The sequence below is a fragment of the Myotis myotis genome, unplaced genomic scaffold, assembly GCF_014108235.1.
Source record: "Myotis myotis isolate mMyoMyo1 unplaced genomic scaffold, mMyoMyo1.p scaffold_m19_p_12, whole genome shotgun sequence".
Lineage (NCBI taxonomy): Eukaryota > Metazoa > Chordata > Mammalia > Chiroptera > Vespertilionidae > Myotis > Myotis myotis.
In genome coordinates, this window is record NW_023416316.1 from 17,751,615 (window position 1) to 17,779,113 (window position 27,499).

Consider the following 27,499-nt stretch of genomic DNA (forward strand, 5'->3'; position numbering starts at 1 on the left):
TACTGTCATCTAACATAAAAATAAAATCATCTGTGTGCATATAACCCAAAAAGAAAAGGTAAAAGATTTCACATGTTGTGAGAAAAGCAGTCATTTTACTCTGAAAACACATCTTGGGCAATTTAGTTAACCTCTCTGAACCACCGTTTCTTCATCTAAACCAAGGGTCAGCACATCTTTTCTATCAAGGGCCAGGGATTCAATATTTTGGCCTTTGCAAGTCAAGAGGCAAAATTGAGGATATTATTTAGGTACTTACACAACCATTTAAACTGCAACCACGTAAAAAAATACCGCTCTCCGCTTGCAAAGCGAAGGTCACATTTGGCCCTCAGGCCATATTTTGCCAACTTCGGGTGTAAATGAACAGATGACTTCTCAAGTTCAGGTCTCAACTTATAGCAAAACTATCAAGAGCTTTCCTAAAAAAAAATAAAATAAAATGGGTCTGGTCAGTGATTCCATTTATTCCAAAACATCCATGAGATTCATTGATTCATTGACCCTCACTTTAACATTCCTCATGTCTTAAGATATGGTGGGGGCAACTTGACTTGGGGTTGTGAACACACAATATGCAGATGGATAACTATAGAATTGTACACCTGAAACCTTCATAATTTTATTAACCAATGTCACCCCAATAAATTCAATTTAAAAACAAAGGAACAGTGGTGGGGCAATAACAACACACAGTCCAATCTCCTTGAGTTACTGGGGGGCAAGGGAGATACTGACACCAGGGTTGAGGAAGCCATTAACCCAAGCACCAACGAAACCATGAATTAGGTGCCTCCGTTTACCTTCCCATCCAAGAATGCGTGAATCACGGTACCACTGCAAAGCTCAGCGGGTTCTGAGTTCTTTTGTAGAAAGAATTCCGTTCAGCAGGGCAGAAGTAAAAGCAGAGCAGGCTGGGGGAAGACGCTAGGAGAGCTGAAAACATGTCAGCGTTTAACCAACTCCAGTGGTGACTGCAAGGTGGTAGATGTGGGTGTTCACTAACTTGACTGTGGTAATCATTTCACAATGCATATGGGTATCAAACCATCATGTTGTACATCTTAAATAGATATACTTTTTATTTGTCAATTATACCTCATTAAAGCTGGGGGGCGGAGATCAACTTCATGACACAAGCATGGGCAGCCATGCAGAAAGCTCGTGCAACAGTAGATGGTGGTTATAAGCCTGTATAGTTTATGCTTCAAAGAAAAGTAAGTAGATTTTGATAGAAAGCTGTGCGTAAAGAAAAAAATGAGGACTTTTTAAAGGACTTTAGTTTTATTTATTTTTTACATTCAATATTATTTTGTATTAGTGTCAAGTGTATAGCACAGTGGTTACGTAATCATATACTTTACAAAGTGTCGTCCCCCCCTCTCCCCAATATTTCAATACCCACCTGGCACCATATATAGTTATTACAGTATTATTGACTATGTTCCCTGTGCTGTCCTCTACATCCCTGTGACTGTTCTGTAATGCCAGTCTGTACTTCTCAATCCCTTCACCTTTTTCACCCAACCTCCCTCCCGCCTGGCAACCATCAATCTAAAAAAAATGAGGATTGATAGGTGTCCCTGAAAATATAGATGCCCAATATTGATGATATTTAAATATAGCGGTGAAGGTCATGTACTCTCCCTTCATCTTGTAGGTACATTTCTAATGACCGCCTACCGAGTATCGCAGTTGTATCTTAACTATCTAATGCTAGCACCTTTGTCAAATACCTTTCAAGGAATTTTAAAAATAGCTTTTTGAAAATTTTTCTTACTGGCCATAAGTTGATAGAGACATTATCCTGGTGTGATGTCCGTTACCAACTAGAAGAGTTTAAGATCCAGTTTCCTTGTGGCAGTAACAGATTCTAATGCCTTAACACTCTCTTGCCAGATGGAAATTCCTGCTGCTAACCTTGTGAACAAGTACATTGCCGCTCAGGGACCCCTGCCACATACCTGTGCACAGTTTTGGCAAGTCGTCTGGGATCAGAAGTTATCGCTCATCGTCATGTTGACGACTCTCACAGAGCGAGGGCGGGTAAGTGGTTTGATTTCCGATTCAGATGTGTGCGTGTCACGCTGTGTTCTGTGGAACATGAATCTCAGAGCTGAAAAGGGTCTTAAATGTGGCCCAGTCTAGCCCCTGCATGACCCATAAAGCTTCCGTAAGGAGCTACTGATGGACTTCTCTAATGATGGCAAGCTCAGCCCTCCTGCTGCCCACACCCTGGCCTTCTCCAAGCTAAAGAATGACGAGACAGCCCCTCCCACTCTTGGCTCAGATCCATTATTACAAGCCAGAGGCCTTCCCCTTGCTTCACCTCACCTGCCCAGAACCCCTGCACTGGCCTCACCCACCCAGGACAAGTGCTGGTCCCCAGAAGAGCAGTGTGGGTGCCAAGTTCACAGTGGAGGTAAAATGTAGGGAGAAATGACAACCTCTACCAACTTCTGCTTGTGTGGCAGCAAAACCCCTTGCAAAAATCAGCTAAGAGGGGCTTAATTCGGAGAGTGATGGACTCCGTACTGTGCTTTCCAGGATGTACGTTTTCCTCGGGAACAGATCTCTGATTATATAACAGAAATCAGCATGCAAGGGATACTGTATCGTGAATGCTCGAACTTGTGCCTACATCTGGATAGCTTCATTATGAAACGTTTATTCAGAAGCACATTCCAGAATCAAATCTAAATTAATTTTGAGCCACCTGCTTTGAATGGATCTGTGCCACTTCCTTCCAGGCCTTTCCTCGCTACGTAGTTCAGAATGCCAGACTGGTCCACGCTGAGAGCCAGAGCACAGGATTGGGATGGGTAGTATGTTTGAGGAGACCAGTCCACTCTCTCACCTGAAACAGCAAAATAAGGATTTGTACTGACTGATAGCACCCCATAGATCGCAAATGGCTGTTACGTGTGGTGTCCCAGGCAGAGCGCTCCCCACCTCTGCTAAGACCCTCCAGGGTCCATCTGTGGGTGTTCAGCTCTGATATTTTAAAAATCCCTCCTCACAAAGAGCTGAAATCCATGCTGCTTTGAACCGTTACCCACCTGCTTTTCCCACCTGGAGACGCAGAGTGAGGGACCCCTTCTTAATATGCAGTGTTCTTCCCGGTATCTGAAAGTCATCCTAGACGTGCAAACACTGACACGTTCAGCTCCCACCAAGCGTGTGGTCAGTGGACATTGTCTGGTCTTTGTCTCAAGCTCTTGAAACCTACGTACAGCACTCTGGAGAGGCTCTGGAGCCACACAGTCTGGGTCCAAAAAAGGTTCCTCTTGAGCCTACCCTCTCTGAGCCTCAGCTGTGGGAAATGGAGATGATAATGGTGCTCCCCTTGTAGGGTAGATGAAGATGGAGACAATATGTACAAGAAGCTTAGAGAACTGCATGTTGCACATGTCCAACAAATGTTAAGGCATTGGTGTGGTGTGTGTGTGTGTGTGAGATCCATCATCGTCATCATCATCATCATTGCTGGGAGGACTCAGCCATCAGATCTGGCCTTCAGAGTGCTCCTGGGGGCTCTCCTCATTCTTGGTGTTGGCTCTCACTCTCAGCTTCTTGTCACAGTTTTCATCAAAACCTCTTCTCTTCACATAAGTCACTGTTTAAATAAATGTGAAGGTCTTTAAGAGGCTGTAGAAGCCTGTATGTCAGAGGCTTCGAGAGCACTCTTTGGGGAGCAGTTGTTAGTTCTCCCAGCTCTACCCCCAGCCCCTGCCATTTCTCCCTCTTCTCTACTGAGGGATGGCCTGTCTGAGGCTTTGCTGCGAGCACAAGGCAGCAGGTCTGTGGCATCCCCGTGTCTGTAAGTCTCGCTTTTTATATTTTTAATTTTTGCTTATGTTTGTTTTTGTTTTTTTGTGATTCTTCTAATCTTGTTCTGAATAGGAGATGAAGTTACAGGAACATTTTTTTAAATATATTTTATTGATTTTAGAGAGGAAGGAAGAGGGAGAGAGAGATAGAAATATCAATGATGAGAATCACTGATTAGCTGCCTCCTGCACGGCCCCTATTGGGGATCGAACCCAGGACCCTTCAGTCCGCAGGCCGACACTCTATCCATTGAGCCAAACCAGCTAGGGCATTACAGGGACTTTTTTTTTGTTTTTCTGGAGCACTTGCTACCATCCTGTTCTGGGTGTGTTGGACAAGAAGGCAGACTTAGGGCCATGTGTCCTGAATTCAAGTCTCACCTCTATCTACCTGTGACTTTGGAAAGCTGTAAAACCTCTGTGGGAATGGAATAATGGTACCAATTATGTTGTGAGATTGTGGGGAAATTGAATGACTTAAAACAGATAGCTTTCTTGGTATGCAATAAGTATAACAGAAAGGTTAGCATCAGTAGTAGTTTGAGTGCCACCTTAACAATTATTGCCAGGATTAGAGTATATTTATTTTGCTGTAGTATTATTTTTCTTTAAATTGACTCACCTATTTTTTTTGTTTAATAAATTTCCTTTGAAAGATACATATTTTTAAAACATTTTTAATTTAAGTAAAGTTGGTAAACATTCTTATGTTGGTTATATTAGTTTCAGGTATACAATAACATTTGACATTTTTATACCTTACAACATGATCACCCCTAGTTCTAGTATCATATGTCACCATCTGTCTTATCACAATATGTATCAACTGTATTCCCCTTCCCCAAAAAGATACATCTTAAATGGAAGTTCAGTATCACTTGCCATAAGTAGAAGGTAAGTGTAAAAATACGAAGATCACAAAAACAACACTATTAAATTTTAAATAAATACTCTTGCCTTCCAGGCTCTAAACCTGAGGCTTGCTTGCTTCCTCGGGCACCCGCATCTCCCCCTCCTTCCCTCCTAAAAAGAGAGTTCAAGTATCAGGGAGGTAATGTGAAAGCTCTTCTGGACCCAAATTGAGACTCTCCATGGCACCCACGAACAAAACCCATCCCACCATGTGGTTTTATGCTGTTGAATACAGACCTGTCTCCTCCAAATTGACCTGCAAGCATCCCATACTTTGCAGGGCCCTGATCTGGGGCCACTCTGGTATTTATAGATGACAGACATCAAGTTCATTGCCTTGTCCTTTCCAAAATCTACCAGTCCCCCCATTCGCCGGACTATTCTGTTACTTCCGGGTGCCTAGTCAGGGGTGGGCAAACTTTTTGACTCGAGGGCCACAATGGATTCTTAAACTGGACCGGAGGGCCGGAACAAAAGCATGGATGGAGTGTTTGTGTGAACTAATATAAATTCAAAGTAAACATCATTACATAAAAGGGTAAGGTCTTTTTTTTTTTTAGTTTTATTCATTTCAAACGGGCCGGATCGCGGGCCGTAGTTTGCCCACGGCTGGCCTAGATGCTCCAGGTTTTCTCAGAACTATCCGTGGAGGCTCCGCTCTGGGTCTCATGATGCAGTCCCTCAGAGCCAACCCCTGAGCCCATGCAGGGTGCTGGGCGCTGTCCGCGTGCCTGTGGTGGCCGTCTCTTTCCCCTGTAATGTTGGCCTCCCCTTCCTGGCTGTAAGGGCATTCTTCTCTGCAGAGAAAAAAGAGCTCCAGCTGGCATGGCTGGTGACAGATGATCTGCCCTGATAGCACTCCCTTCTCTCCCTTGTTCTGCTTGTTCCAACTGAAAAGTCGGAAAAGATCCTTTCTCCCATCCCAGAGGCCTCACTTCCTCTGGCTGCCGCGCAGGTCCTGGCCCTCCTGCTCCGTCCTGATTCCATCCCCTTCCTCTCCATTGTTGGTGACCAGCCGGGTTTCTTTGTTTCCCAGCCCTTTCTTCCTAACTGAACCCATTCCGGCTGGTTCCTGCGTGAGAGATTCCCATCTCCCCTGAGTCACAGCGTTCCCTTCACAGTCTCAGGCCCTGGGAACTCACCCCTCTTGTTTATCGATTGTTAGAAACCTGTTCTTCTAAAATCCAGGCTGTGTGTCTCCTCCCTCTCCCGTTACAAGCTCTCAGGTGATGGGAGCCCTTCATCCTGGGGACCCTCATCGCCCTCATCGCTTCCTCACCACCACCCAGCAGCTGGTTCTTCCTGGAGTCAGGAGTCAGTCACTACAGGGGAAGTGACACTTTCAGCATGTCCTGTGTTTTCTCCAGGTTATGCGCTTAGTAGAGGGGACTCCCCGCAGGCCTGTGCAGCCCTCAGGTCTGCCAGTGCAGGGGGCTCCCCTGAGGCCCTGCTTCACCCCGTGGTCTGGGAAACGCTTCCCTGCAGGATCTCTGAGTTCTCCCTTTTTCTTTCCTGCCCCAAATGTTTCTCTTTGTGTGCTCCCCTCGGGTTCATGCTTTCCTCATAAAGGAAATAGAGCTCTAGAGGTACAGCTTTTCAATGGAAAAGGCATTTCTCTCTTCTTCCATCAAGGATATTTCCTGGGGGGGGGGGGGGGGATTTTTTACATCTGTGTATGCCCCATTATATGTGTCATCTGACACCAGTTGATTCCCTCTCTGAGCTTCAGTTTATTCATATGCAAAATAGAGCCAATGATAGTACCTACCTCATAGGATTGTTTTGAGACCAAGGTAAAATAATGCCCATAAAAAGCACCATTTTTTGCCCTGGCTGGTTTGATCAGTGGATAGAGTGTCAGCCTGCGGACTGAAGGGTCCTGGGTTCCATTCCGGTCAAGGGTCCATGCCCAGGTTGCAGGCTTGATCTCCAGTAGGGGGCGTGCAGGAGGCAGCTGAACAATGGCTCTGTCTCTCATTGATGTTTCTCTCTCTCTCCTTCCCTTTCTGAAATCAATAAAATATATATTAAAAGGCACCATTTAGTGCTTACATACTCTGTTCAAACACTGGGAGCGTGAGCGTCACCCCTGCCCCCAGCAGCAGCATTCATGATGAAACTGCAGCTGGAAGAAGCAGAGTAACTTGGTCACGATCACACAGGTGGTTAGTGGGACTCACTGACCAGGATTGAAACACGAGATTTCCACAAACTTCTCACTCTTCCCACTTCACCCCCAGGGCTTTCAGATCCAAATAATCAGATCAAGGGGTAAAGAGAGAGGCCAGTCCAGGGCAGATTCACTGGGACTCTCTAGAGATAGGGATGTTTGTGGCTCTGCTCTGCCTTGCACGGGCTGATCAATTCAGAAGCTATCTTCCCACCAGGCCTATGGGCAGACCTCCACACCCCCTCGCAGAAGAGGAGGAGATGTAGGCTGGTGGGTGTCGGCCGCGGGTTCTACAGACAGCAGCCCCTTCCTGTCGAAGCAGTCAGGCCATGGCTGTTAGCCAGATACCCAGGCTTAAGGTTTACAAGTAAATTCTCAGCTCTAACTTCCCAGCAGCACGCTTTCATTTCAAAGCATTAAGTTCAAACTGTGGCATTTGAAAACAAGAATAGAAGAGCTGTTTCCAGACAAATTATGTGCATCCCTTGGCATACCCTCTTTCAGCTGCAAACAGATGTAATTTTTACATTTGATGCAACTGTATGCTTGGAGGAAAAACTTTGAGTGAATCAGAATTTGACTGACAGAACTATGATGAGAGGGACAGCTTGGCCGTGAGTTTTGCTTTGAAGCCAGGGCAGGAGTATGATATCTATGGGACAAGCTTCAGGGTTTGGAGGGGGAAATAAAAATGGGGAGGGTCATGGGGTCAGCCAGCCTGCAGATAAGCCACAGCAGCCCTAAGACCTCAATCCCGCTGAGCCGGGGGTCTCCTCGCCTGTGCTCTGGGAGTATCAGCTCCATGTGAGTCCTGTGGCCTAGGGGCTGCTGCTCGGGTGCAAAGGGACGTTCATTTACGTGTAGGGATGTCTTTCATCTGGACTGTGTGGACTCTCTCACTATCCTTACTCAAGTTCATGCGGGGCCCACAGTGACAACAGGAATAGGGGCTCCATTGACCTGATCCCCACACACAGTGAGCCTGGCACTGCACCGTTATCTCCAGCCTCTGTCCCTGTCTGTGAAGCGGGTGCCGTCCCCATCTTTTGGGTGAAGAAAACGCAAATCAGAGCAGTTGAGTAGCAGGTTCAAAGTCATATGGCTAACTCCCACAGAGTCCTGACTCCCAGATGTGCCGCCTCAAGCACTCTGCCTTGAAGCCTTTACCTCAAGAGGGTGGGGGTGGGTGGAGGAGCAGGGGTGAGGTTGAGAAGGGGTGTTGAGAGCAGAGAAGGGGCCTGAGGGACTGGAGTGGGATTGACTGAGGTAGAGGAGACCGCAGTGGAGAGGTCACTACTAAGTCAAGGCCCCAGGTCTGAGGCCTCCTCCTGTTCATTCCAGGCCCTGGTGAAAAGAAGGTAAATCTCTGGACTCGTCCTCTGGCTTCCAGCCCAGACTGTTTTATGAGCTGTGGCCTGGCCCCTGCTAGGCCGACCCCAACCCCGCTCCCCATAGAAAGCAGACACACACAGGTCAGCCCCGTCTGAGCTCCTTATCTCGGGTCTGGAGTACCTGGTATAGTGAGAGGGCTCTGATTGAATGCCCACCCCATCTGCCCAGGTAACTGCTCATGCACAGCACCCCCCAGTGGAGGTTCACTCACACCCCGTGCTTCCCTTGCAGACCAAATGTCACCAGTACTGGCCCGATCCTCCCGAAGTCGCCGAACACGGCAGCTTCCACATCCGCTGTCAGTCGGAGGACTGCACCATTGCTTACGTGTTCCGAGAAATGCTGGTCACAAACACCGAGGTGAGCGGTGCCCTGACGGTGGGTGGTCCGGGCAGGCAGATTAGAGGCAGGTCTAAGTCAGCAGCCACTGTGGTCCCGGGAGAGCTGTTCTTGGTCGGCTCCACATTTTCACCTGGTAAGCATTTCAGTGAAAGAGCCAGAACTCGTGCTCACGCAGCGCTGTTCACAGTAGCCAGCAGGTGGAAACAGCCATGTCCATGGATGGATGAACAGATAAACTAGGGGTATAGTCGTACGATGGACTATTATTCAGCCTGAAAAAGGAAGGAGATTCTGACCCATGCTACATCATGAGTGAATCTGGAGGGCACTATAAGTGAAATAACCCGACACTAAAGGAAAAATACTGTCTGATTCCACTTACGTGAAGTACCTGGAGGAATCAGATTCACAGAGACAGAAAGGAGAGCGGTGGTTGCCCAGGGATGGGCATGTTTAATGGGTAAATAATGGTGATGGTTGTACAAACATCGTAAATGCACTTAAAACCACTGAAATGTACGCTAAAAATGGTAAACTTCATGTTATATAAATTTTGCCCATTACCAAAAAAAGAGCTACTGTGTGTGGCCCTAATAGCAAGTGCTGTAGGAACAAGCAGAATGAACTCCCTGGGTGGGGAGGAGGGTAGGCAGATGAGACTAGAGGGTAGGGGGTGGAAGTAGGTGAGGAGGGTGGGCAGATGAGACTAGAGGGTAGGGGGTGGAAGTAGGTGAGGAGGGGTGGGCAGATGAGACTAGAGGGTGGGGGGTGGGAGTAGGTGAGGAGGGGTGGGCAGATGAGACTAGAGGGTGGGGGGTGGGAGTAGGTGAGGAAGGTGGTCAGATGAGACTAGAAGGTGGGGGGTGGAAGTAGGTGAGGAGGGTGGGCAGATGAGACTAGAGGGTAGGGGGTGGAAGTAGGTGAGGAGGGGTGGGCAGATGAGACTAGAGGATGGGGGTGGGAGTAGGTGAGGAGGGGTGGGCAGATGAGACTAGAGGATGGGGGTGCGAGTAGGTGAGGAGGGGTGGGCAGATGAGACTAGAGGGTGGGGGGTGGGAGTAGCTGATGAGGGTGGGCAGGAGTCAGCAGGGGCCCCTGCAGAGCTGTGCACGATGGGTGGAAAGAGCATCAGGAGACAGCAGCACCCGGGCTGGAGGCTGGAGAGGGTCTTCCTGCCCACCCTTTGGGTTGACTGACCGAGGCCAGTCTGTGTCCTCCTCAGACCGGGGAAGAGCACACTGTGACACACCTCCAGTACGTCGCGTGGCCTGACCACGGCGTGCCCGATGACTCCTCGGACTTTCTGGAATTTGTAAACTACGTGAGGTCCCTGAGAGTGGACGCTGAGCCCGTCTTAGTTCACTGCAGGTACTGCGGCTTGTTGGGTCTGGTGTGTGTTTTTGAATCTTCCCCCTCCTGGGAAAGGCCTGGAGAAGGGTGGCAGACATCAACTCCGCCTGAATCCCACAAGGCTAGGCGAGCTTGAACAAAGCTCTGTTGGCTGTGTCTTTACGGCGTCAGGAGATGTGGAACCTTAGGAAGCATCAACCTCCGAGTGCAGCGCAGAGGTGAGAGGAGAGTCCCCCCTCTTCGCCTGCTCTGAGGCAGCTGACCTGCAGGATAGATGTGAATGAGATGGGGGAGGGGGGCGGGGGGGGGGCGTCTTTCCTTTGGCTGAAGCGCCAGGCCTCAGACTCTCTGAAGAGAGGCTTTGTCAGCCAGTGTGAGAGCACCCTGAGTGTGTGTTCCGTACCCTGAAGGTCGGGGTTGAGGAAAGCTCCGTCTGAGTAAAGGTGGCACCTGGGGAGGAGCTGAGCTGGGCTATGCAGAAATGCTGGCTGAGCAAATTCCAAGTCTCTGCCCCCCCCCTCCCCCCCCCCAGTGCTGGAATAGGTCGAACCGGTGTCTTGGTCACCATGGAAACAGCCATGTGCCTCATTGAGAGAAACCTGCCCATTTACCCTCTGGATATCGTCCGGAAAATGCGAGACCAGCGCGCCATGATGGTGCAGACATCAGTGAGTAGAAATCCAATAATAAATAGGGTAACAGTGGCTGATGCTCCCTGAGCGCTTGCCCCGGGCCAGGCCTGTGCAAAGGGCATGGTAGGTCAGGTGACCGCGGCTTGAGGGGACTGAGTCACTCGCCCATGATCACAGCTTGTCGGGCTGAGCTCCTCCACGGCACACCGCACCTGGCCCCTGCCTTTCACTGCCTCCATGGTTTGTTTCCTGCCAACCGCTCAGCCAGGGAGCAGCCCTGGTTGCATTCTGCATGGCGACCCACTGGCCCATCATTGGTCCATGAGAAGTAAGCAAGGTCACCTGAGGGTTTCCCCCGTCCCACCTGTTCCAAGATGAGCCTTTGGGCTCAGGGAACCTTCCACATGGCCTTACTCCCTCCTCCTGTGTGCTCTCTCCCATGCCTGTCACGCCTGGGTACTTGGCACTGCTCGTCTCCTAAGAGAGGAAATCCTGGGGTTTTCCCCATAGCTATAAGAAAGGCGGTGGGGTGGAAAGACCATGATTCAGGCCCCCCACCTACTGGGCAACCTCTGAGTAATCCCTTAACCTCGCTCCCAGACTCAGTTTCCCTATCTGCAAAAGGGGGGCCATTCCATATTCATTCATTCATCGTATCACTGCGCAAAAGGAGAGAGCCGAGGTCACATGTATGGTCGGACTGGTCAGTTACAGATCTCCGCGGCAGTGGGGGAGGCCACGGGAAATCTAAGAACTCGGTGGAAGAGGAACAAAAGCCGACACTTTAGAAAGTCCGGGAAGGCTTTCTGGCGCAGTGGCCTCTGAGGCAAACCCCCCGGGAGAGCTAACAAAGGAAGGAGGGGATCGGATCGCCATGTTGTACCACGCTGTATCCTCTCACAGTCTCCTGGGCAACGTTTACAAGGTTGCTCTAATCATTGCGAGCACTCCTAGTTTCATATTCGTTTGTACCCACAGTCTGGTTAAGAGAGAGAGGAAAATCAGGTTATTAAGGCTGTTTGGGACCCTTTCTGTGGTGCGGAGACCTCATTGCTGGCTGAAAATCGTTAAAGTGCATCATCTGGGTAGCTTTTCCCCACTAGGGAAGCTCAGGCTCAGTGCTTCCTTTCAGCCTGTACGTCACTCAGATGCACGTTTCTTAGGTGTTTGCTAATAGAACCATCTTCTTCAGAGCAGCTTTCAGTGGCTCTTCTTTTAAAACAAAATCCAGATCCTCCCTCCGCCATGACCTGGTCCTGGGCCACTGTGTGGTCCCTCCTTCCATGCCCAGCGTCCTGGGCCAGGACCCCGAGCTCTGACTGCAGTTCTCAGAATGGGCCGTTCTCCTCGGAACCCCCACACTGGTGCCTGCACTGGAGTGGCCACCCCGCAACAACCATCTCCTCCCTGACTCCTCCAGACGGCCAGTTCCTCCCTCTGCCGTGGTTCTCTGACACTTAGCCCGTTTCGCTCTGGGAACAGTCCCCGCCCTTCATCTTGCAGCAATAATAGGGTCACAGGTGTGTCTTCTCCACCCTTCCTCTGGCATGTAGCAGAGGGCAGGCCTGGCCAGCGCTGGAGCTCAGAGGGTATTGATCACATTGCTCTGTGTGGGTGTGAGGGACTGTTTGTGGGGCTGCTGGCAGGCTTGACGGCTGTCTTCTCTTTTCCAGAGCCAGTACAAGTTTGTGTGTGAAGCCATTCTTCGTGTTTATGAAGAAGGCTTGGTCCCAATGCTGGATCCCAGCTAAGGCAACTGTGAAACTCTCATTCCTCTTTCCAAGGGCATCCTCCATAAGGACAGACCTTCTCTTTGGAAGCAGCAAGAGGAATCTGTAGGCCGTGGTGTGGGAGAGGAGAGGGCGCGTTGAGCCCAAGCACTTTAAATTTCTATGAAAAAGGAATCGTGTACATAGGAACAGTGTAGATACGCATGCGGCGGTAGCATCATTTAGGCCCGTGATTCCTCCGGAGAGAAATGCACAAAAGGGGGTCTCCGTTTGGGGCCTGTCCCAACGCCTTCCTCCCCAGACATCACCATGATCCTGTCAACCATCCTCGGGCATTCGAGAGGGGACGCCAGCAGCGCCGTGACCTCCCAGAAACAAGACGGTGAGGCGATTTGGAGGCACGTGGATGCTCTGTGTGTATATTTGTGCAGGACTCTAAGAGCCGAGCTTTCTGTGCCTCCAGGCCGAGCTGGAACAGGTCGCGGTCACCGCCAGATGCTAACGAAACCGAGATGGATGTACCCAAGGGCGGGGGGGTTGGGGGGGGCCTTTCCGGCTGACGGATGAGCAGTACCTTTCCTGCCTCCCCTTCCTTTGTCCCTGCCTCCCCTTCCTGTGCCTCTGACTTTCTCGGTCCTCAGAAACGTGCCCAAAACGCCCCGCTTTCTGCCTGCCTTCGTGGGCCTTCTTCAGGTTCACACGCAGTGCCTGAACCAGATTAGTCATGTAGGTTCGGGTGAGTTTTCAGCCGAGACTCTGAGAGTGAGGATGTGGGGTGTTGTCTTGGTGTCTGGGTGTTGGTGGTCGGAGCAGGTGCTGCTCGCCTCTGTCCACCTCTCGCTGTGCTGTCGGCGCCCAAGACTGGCATCGTCAACTACTGATCTACTACATGGATTGCTGCTACTTCAAGCTATGACACTTGAAGCATTATCATTTTCCTGAGGGGAGACGGGATATCATCTAAATATTCAGAATCTTTGGCCCTTCTGAGGAAAGATCTTCCAGCCATTGCACCATGGGAAAGCCAGCTCTAGATGGCTGTCTGTGGGTGTGGGTCGATGCGTGTGCACCCATGGCTGAGTGTTTCTCAGGATTCCTAACTTCATTCAAATGACAGTGGAGTTTATGTAAAGAATGAGTCTCTGTATGGAACAAACGTGTGCATTCACCCTCGGTTACAATGGTCTCCATTTCATTTCAAAGGAGAGGATCAGACTATCTGAATATAAACACGAGTTGATGTTAATTTATTCTAAGTATGCCATGATTCTGATTGTCCTCAAGAATTCTGCCTTTGTTAATCCTGTGTTCAATTTTTAAAACGTCTCTGACAGGATTGTAGCAAATTATTATTTAAGGAAAATAAACCACAAAGGAAATGGAATGTGGTATGTTTAAGTAGCGGTTTTTATGTATTCAGAAGAGGAAGCTAAGGCAGTTCTTAATGGGATTTCTAGAAAAAGGATGCTTTTCTATATAGTGCACAGAAGTGAAGCCATTTTGATGTCTAAGAAAACTCTAGACCAATTGAATAGTTTCCTGGTTGCAAGAGGAATAAAGACCTTTATCTCCAGACCTAGTGTATTTACTTGCATACTTCCCATCTTTTCCCCACCATTATTTTACAGCTAAATGGCAGGGGTGGGAGGGAGGGAGGTGTTATACCGTGCTGTAACCCTCTACTGTGGAACAGGTGACCACCTGAGCCCCATCCTGGTCAGCATGGTACCAGGCTAGCAGGAGGAAGCAGGAGAGTAGAGTGAAGCAGTGGGAAATCAGTTCCTGGTTCCACTCATCGGTAACTAGCTCCAGGCCTGGTCACGTAGGAGCACTGTCTCTACTTCCTCATCTATAAATAGGAGAAATCATACTGAGGACTTTAAGTTAATGATGAATTTTCATCCACTGGAATCTGACACTGCTGTGGACAAATTACGTGGCAAAGTTAACTTATCAGTGATTTGTCCCAAATCCCATGGAACAGAAGTAGGGTCGTATGGGTTTCTGTAAGAGAAAGTTGCTTTTCTTCTGGAAAGAACAGAAGTACAAAGGAATATCATACCTTCACTCAGTCTGGACTCAGAAAAATTCTGTCCACAAAGCACCAAAAAAAGGGGGGAAGGCAGAAAAGCTGATGTAAATTTAAATGCCATCAGGATATTTAGCAAATCATTGTCATCTGATAAAAATGCATCATCCTGTCTGCAAAAAGCTTGAGAAGTCTAAATGTGTTTACAGATTTGTATTTTGTTTTTTAATTGTTCAATATGGTTGCAGAAATGTTGTTATCACATAAATTTCTAAGAAGCTTACCAAAGGTTGCAGCTAGCCTTTTTCTGCCCCTGTGCAGGCTATTAATTCAGACCCAGCAGATGTTATCAGGAACAAAAACCACAAAATACTGGGGATGCACAAGATAAGGGAATTACCCGAAGGGGCAAAATATTGCAAGTAAATACTGTAGATACTACTGATGAAATTCTGTAACTCAAGATTTCTGCTCTACCACCTTACACACTTAAGCAATTATACTTAAGAAGCCTTTTTTTTTTAGTTCTAAGTGAAGAAATCAGGATCAATATTTTGCGTGGGAACCGTGGCTGGTGTGAACGAAGAAGACATTTACATTCTGCATTCTGATGCCCTCCAGAAGGTCTAATTTAAGTGCATCTATGTGCTGACTTCATCAAGATGGGAGATTCCTTCTGGTGTGGCCCGTTAGAGCCAGCACATAGTGTTTAGACTGTCCAGAAGAAAAAAAAAAACTCCATTTGGATGGAGGTGGCATGGGGTGGTGGGAGGAGTATGAATCCCAAACTTGTACTGGTCTTTAATTCCTACCACGGTAATTTATACCTAATATGCTCTTAGATTAATGCAGATGTGCTGCTATGTTGCTACTTGACATTTTTTGTTGCTTGAAGGTTATCATTCAAGTGCAAGCGGCAGGACTCTTCATCTTCCAGAAGCAACAAAGAGGCTGCATCAATGCGGAAGGATCTCAAGAGGCAGGTCTTGGATTGAGACCTAGACTAAGGCAAGGCATGCTGCCCTCTGCCTCAGTTTCCTCATATGGAAAAGGGGAAGTTTGGCCTGGACTGGATGAATTCTTTGGTTCTTTCAACATTTACCATGCTCTGAGTCTGTATTCCAGAGATTTGAAATTAATCCCATGTAGCTTCTGGAGAGAGATGTATCATATTTCTGTGACTGGTCCCCAAGCGATTGTCCCTCAAACCTTGACGCTATTGAATGCAAAGACAAGGATTGCCCCCTCTGATTCTTGCCATCCTTGCCATCCTACGCTGAGTTGAGATTCAGTAAAGATGGCAAAAACTCTGACCTCAGCCTGAGGAACCAAATACGTGGGATTCTGATGGCCGGACTGCCTGCCATCTTGATAACTCACATTCTGTTTAGAGCAACAAAGGATTTGTGTTATGTGGTTTTATTGAAAACGATATTAATTGATCAGCAATATTTTTTTTCTGTAAATTTGGAATGTTTTTCATTCAGACCTGTTCTGCCAGTGATTCTACTGAAAACAATTTGATTAATATAAAAATATTCAAGCTATGCAACACTAGCATTGTGTGTTGACATTTTTGTTCTAATAATTGTCTTGATTTCTGGAAGTGTTTTATTATTTTGTTTGCTTTCTTTCAGGTAAATACTAAATCTTTGAGGAGAATGCTCTCCATCCATCTCCACCTTTGATCTAGTCAGGGCATGACCATGCACAACACCTGTCAGTCTTACCCCTGTGTGGATGGCAAGTTCTGGATCAGAATTGGGTTCAGCTCTCAAGCCAACAATAACTTACACAAAGTACAAGGTTCTTAACCCTCTATCATGCAAGGTTCTCAGGGTGGCTCCATGATCCCCAGGTCCCAGGTTCCTTCTGACTTGTTGCTCTGCCATCCCCATTGTGAAGTTTCTACACTGAGGTCCATGGTGGTGGCTGCAGCCACGTTCTCACTACAGCCAGCAGGATGGAAGGAGGTGGGAGGAGAAAAGCAAGACCCCTTCCCTCAGGGTGCGTCATCGGGATGTTGTACCTCCCATTGATCAAAACTTGGTCACAGGGTCATACCTACTGCAAGGGAGTCTGGGAGTAGGTATGTTCTTACTCCAAGAAGCCATGTACCTATAAACTGAAACTCAGGAGTTCTGAGAAATAAGGAAAGAATGTGTTTGAGGGGCAAGTAGTGGTCCTGCTGTAGTTCAACCCTTGGGTCACCTTTCTTGCCTCACATAGAGCTCACTCCTTGCCTCAAGGTAAGACAACCCAAACTCCATCCAGGCAGAGCATACAGCTAAGATAAAATCACCATTGAGTAATTTGTGGTCTCCTTCAGCTCTGGGTGCTTCTTGTGGTCTAGTGACCTATAAACTCAAGACAAGTTATCTTCTCCCAACATAACCCTTAAACAGTAGTGAAGTAGCAGCAGGCAAACAGCCATTGAAACCTCCTTCATAAGAGGGGAGAACAGGAAACACCACTCCAAGCAACTGTCAAAGGCCACTGCACAGGAAGAGTGAAGACAACTAGCAGGCCCGCCAGGCTCTTGGCGAGCCTCCTGCCGGCCCTTCCGGCTCTGGGAGGAGCTCCTTGTCCATTGACCTCCATGGCCACGTCCGAGGTGGGACCTGCAGTGGGAGGACAGCACAGTTTCCGTAGTCTGCTTACTCTCGGGGCAGTTTTGGAAGGTCCCAGGGTTGTGTTTTCTTTGAAACAGTAGAATTTCATCAAGTACCCAGAGCTGAAGATCTTGTCTAGCCTGGCCTTCGGTGCTTTGCTTATGCCTCTTCCTCCAAGGCCACCTGAAAGGAGACCTAGGGTGGGAGAGAAACACCCTTTGTTTGTTTATAGATAGTCTTATTTTTAAATTTTGTATTGTGGAATATTTCACATTTATACCAAATTAGAGAGATTCTGATAATGAGCGCTTAGGCAACATTAACCGGTTTCAATGGCTAGCATTTTGTCAACCATGTTTGCTCTAAAGCACCCCTCCTTTCTTTACCCCATAGTTTTGGGGGTGGTTTTTCTCCTCTGAGACAACGCCCTTAATCTGATCGTTGGATCCACCTGGTCTGCATGCGCTGGCATGGCTCGCTGCCCCAGCCTTACCTCCTGCCGAGGCTGCACTTCAAGGCCACTGCTCTCAGAGCTGCAGTTCGGAGAACAGACATTTCTACGCTTCAGAACCTTAATTTTGAGTTCAGGCTACAAACAGTGCCTCCCTTATCAAAGCAGGATCCCCTCCCATCTCTGCTGAGTCTGGCTGGCTCTAGCCCCAGTTCCTCTCACTTGTGTAGGACTCTGCGAAAAGCAACAAGGAGCATGTCACACTTCTTGCATCCTCCCCCCATTTTCTCTATTGTCATGGCCTCAGCAGCATGTGGTCCACCCTCTAAGTTACCGCCGATGACAATTTCATCTAATGTTGAAAAAAGCAATTATGTAAAAATGCAATTCTGTCCCTACCATCTGCTGGCCTGCCAATTCCACTAAGCCAGTGCTACATTTTAGATGGTATTTGTAGCATCCCACGTTCAGGTATTGAATTCTGAATCTAAAAACCAAAGTAAAGGTGGCTGGAGCAAAATAGAAGTTTATTTTCTCTCAGATAAACCCCAGAATCCAGTGCTGGTAAGGTAACTGCAAGGTCGTCGGCACCCTGTTCTTCCAATCTGGTGGCCTCACTGTCCTCCACATACACTTTCCACCTCATAGTTCAAAATGACTGTTCCAGTTCCACCCGTCACATCCGTATTCCGGCTGGAAAGAGGAAAAAGGAGAGAGAAAGAATGCCCCTTTCCTTTAAGGATAATCCCTAAAAGTTGCATAGATTTGCACAGTTAGCTAGAACTTAATCACGTCAGAATCCCAGAGCGGGTACACCTAGCTGCAAGGGAGTTTAGGAAATAACAGTCTTTATTCTGGATGACACTCTACCTCACCAACATTTAGGAATTTCATTACTGAAGAAGGGGATATGATTATTAGAGCACCATCAGTAGCCTCCCTGCAGACCTGCTAAAGGGCTGATGTATGAGGAGTTACCCTTCCCAAGACCCAGCACACAGGAATAAATGTAATTATGCCATTTAAGCAAGGCTAAGCCACCATCTTGAAGTCTGACAGCTCCAAACAGGATCAGCACTCATCCATGACAGAGACTAATAACACAAACATTACCTCTTCTAGAAACCCCAGGTGCCTAACTAGTCCCATCCCCAAACTATACAGGTCCATCTTCATCTATGGCCACCCAGTGACCAAAACCCATGTATCCTTTGCTGGTTAGTCCCTAAACCTCTGGTTTCCTCTCCAGTCAAAAAAGGTTCCAGGATTTCTCCCGAAGCCGGCCCAGGGCTTCCAACATCATTGTTCAAACCAGAGCCAGGTAAGAAGACCTGTTGGGGTGTGGCGGAGGTCTGGGGAGAGATGGTGACAATGAGGACAAGGCGAGTCGTCTTAGTCTAGACATTTAGAGGAAGAAGTGGTGACTTGATAACTGATAGGCAAACAGAGGGAGGAGCCAAGGATGGAGCCAGTTTCTAGGTTGGGCAACTGGGTGGGTGTCAATGCCACAAACTAGGCAAACTACGTGTGGGGAAGATGATGAGGTTGTTGTTTGGGTCTGAAGTCTAACGTTAGGGACACACGTGTAAGCAGTCTGAGCAATCTCACACAGCGACGTCTGAGTGAAAATTTTAGTCTTAAAAACAGTGTAGACATTTCTGGGTTCTGAGCACCCCAGTCAGCTCCAATAAATGTCTTTTGTGCCATCCTTGTTTACATTTTCATCCACTCAAATGATTTCTGTAATCAAATCTGGTCCTTTAAATAGCCTGTCTGGGGTGAATGTGCAGTTGTCTTAGTCTGCTCTTGCTGCAGTAACAAAATGCCATAGGCTGGGGGCTTAAACAACGGGCATTTATTCCTCACAGTTCTAGAGGCTGGGAAGTCCAAGGTCAGGGGCTGGCAGATTCAGTTCCTGGTGAGAGTTCTCTTCCTAGCGCGCTCAACCCATCACGGGGACCATAACCTTGTGACCCCATGACCTTATCTAAACCTTAGTACTTCACAAAGGCTCTACCTCTAATGCCATCACATTGGGGAAATGAGATAAAATATTTCAAAATATACATGAACACAGCAGGAAGAGACACAACAGGAGCACCTGGCATTGCCCACAAGAGGGGTGCTATCTGGACTCTCCAGAGTGTGAGGTCATTCTGACCTAAGCCGTTGGGGCTCCAGTGAGGAACTTAGCTCTTAGATTTCACTGAGACCAGGTGCAGGGTACTGGTTGTGAGAAGCCTACCGGGCAAAGGCAGGAGGTGTGTAAATGAGAATAGGCCCGATGGTACCCAAGGCCAGTAAGTCACGTTTCTAAACAAACGAGATGCTATTTATAAACTAACCACAAAAACTTGAAACAGAAACAACTGACAAATGCCTAGAAAAACACATTCTAAAATAAATATGAACATTATAGTCCTTAGCAGCCCCTTGTTTCTGGTATCAAATCCAGATTGTCCTCGATAACAAAAGCTCTCAGAGATTCTATTTTTGTCTTATGTAGGCATTGTCTAAAAGTACAAAGAGCTGATCCCTCCCCCTCCCCCAGACACCCCCACCTCCAACCGCCTGTAAATTGGCCTCTCCCACAAATTCTTCTTACCATCAAGAACTAAGAAAAAAAAGATGTTCATAGCAGGATTCTTCATGATGGCCAAAAAGTGGAACCACCCAATGTCTATCAATGATGAATGATGAATGGATAAAAAAATGTGGTCTATCCATATAATGAAATATTATTTAACCATAAAAAGGAATGAAGTACTCATACATGTTACAATATGGGTGAACCTTGAAAAAATGCTAAGTGAACAAAGCCAGACACAAAATGATTCCATTCTTATGAGTTGTCCAAGAGATAGAAAGTAGATCAGAAGTTGCCAAGGGCTGGGAGGAAAGGGAATGTGGAGTGACTGCTAATGAGTGTGGGGTTTCTTTTGGAGGTGATGAAAATGTTCTGAAATTAGACAGTGATGATGGTTGCACAATGTTGTGAATATACTAAATACCATTGTATTGCACTCTTTGAAATAGTGAATTTTATGGTATGTGAATTTCATCTCAATTTTTAAAATTGCAAATAAACTAAACTAAAAGAGTGTCATCAGCCCCCAGGAGGGAGAGTTTAAGTTGTTCTGAGGAGTACATGGTTGCAGACATCAAAGTCATAACATCTGCAGACCCACCCACCCAATAACTCTACTTCTGGGAATCTGACCTACAGGAGTAATTTAAGGGTTTTGTGTTTTGATATTAAGACAGTTTTTTAGTATGCTTTTACAGCTAGGTATTTTTACAACAGTGAACATGTGGGAACAATTTCAATGCTTGTCAGTCTGAGTCTGGTTCAATGAAGTTTGGTGCATTTGTGTTATAGGTTATTATGCAACTCTGAAAGTTGACGTGGGAGCTATAGACATCTACACACACACAGAGAATCCCTGATGTTTCGGTAAGTGAGAAATTCAGGTTACAAAATAGTATTACTATGTGACTCATGTTAGATAAAGTCAGTCTAGTGTGGTGGCTAAGAGTATAGATCGTGGAGCCAAACAGCCAGATTCAAATACCAGCTTCTCACCATGACCAGTTGTTAAGTTCTTGAGTGAGATACCTAACCTCTCTGAGCCTGTGTTCTCTAACCTTTCCGTGCTTTTCTGAGTTTCGGTTTTGTCATCTATAAACTGGGGATAATAATATTTACCTCCTAGCATCATTGTGGACATTGCGTTATTATGTGGAAAATTAGACCATTCATGGTGCATAAGTGTTGTGTTGGCTATTGCCATGATAGATAGATGATAGATATAGATAAAAACAGACAGGAGAGAGAGGAGATAAGGGAGAGGGGAAAGAGAAACAGAGAGAGAATAGATCAAAGATAGTTATGTGGTCCTAGCCGGTTTGGTTCAGTAGATAAAGTGTTGGCCTGTGGACTGAAGGGTCTTAGGTTCAATTCCAGTCAAGGGCACATGCCTGGGTTGCAGGCTGGATCCCCAGTAGGGGGCATGCAGGAGGCAACCAATCAATGATTCTCTTTAATCATTGATGTTTCTATCTTTCTCTCCATCTCCCTTCCTCTCTGAAATCAATAAAAATATTTTTTTAAAGAAAAGATAGTTATGTAGATGAGGGCAAAAAGTCAGGGAAGTGGTGCAGAATGCCAATATGTTAAAAATATCTATCTCTATGGATAAAGTTGTAGGTGACTATCCTTTTCTTTTTGCTTATTGATATAGTCTAAGTTGTTGTCACAAACATGTGTTACTTGTATAATTTTTAAAGTCTGGATTATTGCTACTAATGCAAGTATCGTATATAAAAGCCAAGCGACCAGAACAACCGGAACGACCAGAACAACTGGTCGCTATGACAAGCACTGTGGCCGGCCAACCTCCTGCAGCCCCTTCCCTCCCCCTCCCCCACGTTCCACTGGTCCGGCCCCCCCGATCCGCCCACTCCACCCTGATTGGGGGCAGGGCCAGCAGCCAACCTCCCGTGGCCCCTCCCCCTGGCCAGCTGGCCCCAATTGGCCCCCATTGGGGTGGGCCGGCCAGACCCCACTCATGCACAAATTTGTGCACCAGGCCTCTAGTATTAAATAAGTGAAAAACATTAAACTTGGCAATGAAATTAGATGTAAGAATCAGAGCCTCAAACTCCTCCTTGTGTCAGGCAGGATTCTTTTGACCGCAAGTGACAGGAACCCAACTCAGATTAGTTTAAAGACAAAATGGGGACTCCTGGGTGGAACAACTGCCAGATAGAAGGACAACTTCCGGAAGTAAGGCAGCTCAATGGAGGGATTGGATTCTTGGCTCCTTTTGTTTCTGCTTCTCTTGTCCTTCATTATATTGGGTGTCTTCAAAGGAACCTGATGGATAGATTGCTCTTTCTCACAACTCCAAAGCCAGAAAGGAAAAGAGAATGTTCCCTCCATTCCCATTCTTTGCTGCTCAAAGGGGCATTCTGATTGGCCCAACTCCATTTAAGTGCTCACTGCTTGGGCCAATCACTGCAGCCCAGGAGTTGGTCAGTGAGCCACAAACCCTCCCCCACAAAACTTGACCACTGGACTCAAGAGTAGGAGAGAGGGACAGCTCGCATAGAAAGGAAGAGTTGTTCTAAACTCGGGCCACACCCTATAATAGACCTCTCACTGGCCAAAGCACTTGACATGCTGGCCTCATTGCATAAATGCCTGGAGAGTGTCCAAAGGACGCCCCCAGAGTCCAGAAGATTCTGAGTTCATGCCTCATCTTATTCAAATTGAAAGTGTATTATCTCAAGGACTGGTCTTCAAAAAAGATAGAAAACCTTTCAGTCCGTTTCCACTTTGATTTAAGTTGCCGTCAAAAGGTCTTCTACTAGTTAAGGTTGCAAATGTGGATTAAATTGATACATCAATTTGGAATTCAGACCACCATAAACACAATAAAAAGGCAATCAGGAAACTGAGAAAAATATGTGTAACAAATATGACAAATTCAAATAAGAGATGACATTTTTAGCTTAAACTTGGCAAAAGTAAAAGTCACGTTTTTGGAGAATGTTTAATGACAATTTTGTGGACAACATTGCAGTAAGAGAAAGGCCTAGAAAGTCAACAACAGAAACAGGCTTTAAAAGGCCAATCTCATCCATTCTTTCTTCACATCTCTGAATTCATGGGCTCCCTTCATTTCAATAATTATATCTTCTCTAGAATTAATATGTGGCCACTTTTCAAACCTGCCTGTTCTTTTCTCACACTGTTCTGCTCTGGCTTTAAGGCTTAAAGCATCTGTTCTTCATTTATTGCTTCAAAAATTGTAAATCTGCTTGTTGTAAGGTTTCTTTCAAATTGTTTTATCTTTTGTTCCTGGGGTACAAAGTCTTTGATTTATTGTAGTTGCTGACTGGGTGTGGTTTTATTGCTCCTGTGGGTTTATAAATGTTTTGCAAGTCCATCTTTGTCACCTTTCTGTGAATACCTACAATCCCTGACAGTGAAAGTGTCCCTGTCCCGAAGAATCCTGAACCCTCAGGTCCCCTGAGACTGACTAGTTCTGGACAAGTTTTTACATTAAGGTCATCACTTGGAATCCCCATTCATTCGAGTGATAGGCACTCAGACCTCACCTCGGCACCTTGGCACAGGGCCCAGCATCAGGAGAGGTTTTTCTGGTCCTGCTGCCCCAGTGAGGCAGCCTCTGTGACACCTCACATGTTTCAGGCAGGCAACTCATTTCCATCTCCCTGAAAAAAACAGAGCCCCTCATCAGCAAGTAAGAATCTCCAGCCCCAACCATTCAGTTTTTTATTTATTTTTTTAACCACTGGTTTAAAAATTTTTTGTATTGATTTTTAGAGAGGGAGAGAGAGAAACATTGATGTGAGAATGAAACATCGATTGGCTGTCTCCTGCATGCCCCATATCGGGGATCAAGCCCACAACCTGGGCATGTGCTCTGACCAGGAATTGAACTGGCAACCTTATGGTGCACGGGATGATGCCCAACAAACTGAGCCATCTGGCTGGGCTCAACCACCCAGTCTTAATATCCTGTTAGCCACTGCCCTCAGCTCTACCATATCACGGTTGTGGTACATGAATTCAGGGTTACTGATATCTAAAGAGAGAAATGGGCCTAGACGTTTTAAGAGGAGGCTGGGAGAAGCAAGCAGAAAGCTTCTGGCCTAAATAACTTCTTAGATTTGCAAAAGCAAATAACACAACCCTGTGGGAAACCTCAAACACCTCCGCATCGAAAAGAGATTGGGAGGAAACATCCCCAAATGTAACTGAGCCAGCTTTAGTGTAGAGCAGCGGTTCTCAACCTGTGGGTCGCGACCCTTTCACAGGGGGGCCTAAGACCATGGGAAAACACATATATAATTACATATTGTTTTTGTGATTAATCACTATGCTTTGATTATGTTCAATTTGTAACAATGAAAATACAGCCTGCATATCAGATATTTACATTACGATTCATAACAGTAGCAAAATTACAGTTATGAAGTAGCAACGAAAATAATTTTATGGCTGGGGGTCACCACAACATGAGGAACTGTATTAAAGGGTCACGGCATTAGGAAGGTTGAGAACCACTGGTGTAGAGGAAGGAATAACTTACTGTTTTTCTTTATTTCCCACATTTTCTATTCCCTTTACCTTGGAAAAAAGAAGTAATAAAGTCATTGTTAAAAGTGGCTTTCCAATCGGCTAGCAGGAGATCGCTAAGGTGACAGCAGAGGACCACTCCCTCCTGTCGGAGGTTAGGTCCAACCAGGCAGCTGCAGGGAAGGGCTGAGCAGGGCCAGCGCTCAGAGGTGAGGGGCCTGAGGTTGGAGTTCCAGCTCTGTCACGTGTTTGCCGGTCCAGGGAAGTTACATCTCTCCAAGTCTCCCTTTCCTCCGCTTGTAAATAGAGATTTGTTCAGCAAGTCACTCATTCCACATTTTTTAACTGAGCACAGGCTAGATGTGCTGGGCACTATTGCGGGGCTGGGGCTACCACAACGAACAAGACAGACGCTCACTTGAAGTTCACGGTCCAAGGCAGCCCTGTGCAATAGAACTTCCCCGGATGAGGGACGTGTTCTGCATCTCCACTGAGCACTCGAAATGGGACTAGTGTGACCGAGGCACAGAGTTTTTTTTAATTAAATGTCATTAAACTCAAGAAGCCACTTGAGGCTAGTGGCTACCATATTGGACAGCATTATAAAGAGCAGATAATGCCTCCTGCCCTGCGTCCTACAGTTTGTGAGTGGGTCAAAGCCACGTGAAAACAGAGCTGTAGGTGTCCTCGGATGTGAGGATGTGCCATGCCTCCCTTGGACAGAGCAAGCTGCAGGAGGAAATGCAGCCGGCCGGACGTTGAAGACCCAGAGGCTGTCTCACAGGCTGAGGAGATGGAAGAAAACACTCCAAGTTGCTGCTTGTGGCCTGGGAGCACTGCAAGCTGGGGTGTCCCTGTGGAGCGCACGGGAGCCGCAGAGGACAACAGGTGACCAAAGCGATCCCCGTGACACCTGACTGTTGGCCGGCTCCCTCTCTCTCCCGCAGTTGGCCCTGGGTCCCCAGCTGCTTTCTTCCCATGGTCCCATATCGGCAGTTTCACTTCCCTTGAAACGGGTCAGGGTCAACCCCCGTGGCTTCATTCCCTACATACCCACTCTTCCCTGGCCTCCCTGAACCCTTCATTCCAAATCAAGCTGGTTTTCTAATTAGCCAAGAACGCAGGCCTGGAGTGACCTTGTTCTTTATCTTCTCCTGACAAACTCCTTTCTAGCCTTGAAAACTCAGGGCAATTTGGCCACAGTAGAAAAAAATGTATATTTTAAAAATATACAGGGTGGCCCCCCAAAACATGTATACACACTTTAACGGCCGATAGCTCAATGTTGAAAATGCAATGTATTGTAATGAACACTGCCTTTATAATTACTGCAAGTGTGTGTATACATTTTTGGGACACCCCATATAACCTCAGGGCAGACGTCAACTCCACGGGAATGTGTTTCCCGGCAAAGTCCACCTACTGGATTGTCCATGAAGGTCAAAGCTTCCTTTCCTCTCCACAAAGTGGTCCTGAGTCCGGAGGCATATCTCAATGGCTTTGCATTTCCTGACTCTAATCCCTACCTAATGCTCAGTTGCATTTCTCTCATTTGATTCTCAAAGAGAACCCAACATCCTTTAAATTCTCATTATAAACTTCCTTTTCCGTTCATGCTAACGGAAGCTGGTTTCTGTTACTTGAATCCAGAGAGTCATAATTAATGCATGAGCCCTCGCCCAACTGGTATCACAGCACTGCCTATGGGGGTACAGATAGTCAGTGAGCACCAAGTATCTGTGAGCTTCCCTGGCTCCCACTGAAGTTAGCGTGTGACCACCGGTCCTAGGCAATGAGGGTGATGTGTGCTACTTCTGGGCCAAGGCAATGTACCGCCTCCATTTCTCTTTACCCCACTGTGACAACAACCTGCCCCCTATGGTGTGGCTATAAGAAGGAAGGGGACCTTCTAACCTACACTGGATTTTGCATAAGCAAAAATATAAACTTTTTTTCATGATAACTGAGATTTGGGGGGTTTATGGCAGACACTAACCATTACTTATAGTATTATATCCATTATATGGTAGCAATATGGCCCTGGCTGGTGTGGTTCGGTTGGTTGGAGCATTGAAAGGTTGTGGGTTCAATTTCAGGTTTAATCCCTAGTTGGGAAGGCAACCGATCAATATTCCTCTCTCACACCAATGTTTCTCTCTCTCTCTCTCTTCCTCTTCCCCTCTCTCTAAAATCAACAAGCATGTCCTTGAGTGAGGATTAAAACATTTTTTAAAAATTATAGCAGTATTTCCCTACCTGGTTTGGCTCAGTGGATAGAGCATCAGCCTGCGGACTGAAGGGTCCCAGGTTCGATTCCCGTCAAGGGCACATGTGGGCTTGATCCCCAGTAGGGGGCATACAGGAGGCAGCCAATCAATGATTCTCTCTCATTGATGTTTCTATCTCTCTTTCCCTCTCCCTTCCTCTCTAAATTTAATAAAGATATTTAAAACAAAATAAAAAAATAAATTATAGCAATATGTTACTGATCTCTTACACTAGAATATGATCTGTCTGAGATCGATACCAGGTGTTTGTCTAATAATAACACCAGCACCAGCCCCTACAGGGCCTGGGACATGAAATGTGCTCATTAAATGCGTGTTGAAGGAATTACGAGTGAATGAATCATTCCAGCTGAAGTTTCAACACCTCAAGTCAGTACTTACTAGAAACTTCTGGAGCTGGAAATTGAGCCTAGAATCCTCTCACTCTAAGCCAGGGGCTTTATGTGGGCCGCCGGCATCATTGTAGACGGACGGTAGGAACTGTGAATTGACTCCAATGTGTGGCAGCTCAGCAGACAGGCAGGCTGTGTGTAGCTTTCTAGGACAATTATTCTGGAAAGTCACTTCTGGGAAAGGGCCCAAGAACTTACACTGGGCAGAGGAGAAAGGCCCCTTTAAACACCGGCGGCTCCTGTCGCTCTGGTCATGAAACT

The 27,499-nt window shown here is 46.9% G+C and overlaps 1 protein-coding gene across 19 annotated transcripts in view; it reads left to right on the forward strand.

Moving 5' to 3' along the window:
• PTPN3 (protein tyrosine phosphatase non-receptor type 3) overlaps positions 1–15,944 on the forward strand; it is a 131,260-nt gene extending 115,316 nt beyond the window's left edge. For 18 of the 19 annotated variants that reach the window (XM_036330062.1, XM_036330060.1, XM_036330061.1 and 15 more), the window contains 5 exons: positions 1,900–2,046; positions 8,536–8,664; positions 9,869–10,014; positions 10,529–10,664; positions 12,302–15,944. In XM_036330062.1, coding sequence (XP_036185955.1) covers positions 1,900–2,046; positions 8,536–8,664; positions 9,869–10,014; positions 10,529–10,664; positions 12,302–12,379 — 636 coding nt within the window. In that variant the 3' untranslated portion in view covers positions 12,380–15,944. Of the gene's footprint in view, positions 1–1,899; positions 2,047–8,535; positions 8,665–9,868; positions 10,015–10,528; positions 10,665–12,301 lie in introns of those variants that run through there. The other variant, XR_004971186.1, reaches the window with a different exon arrangement.
• Positions 15,945–27,499: the final 11,555 nt, after the last annotated feature.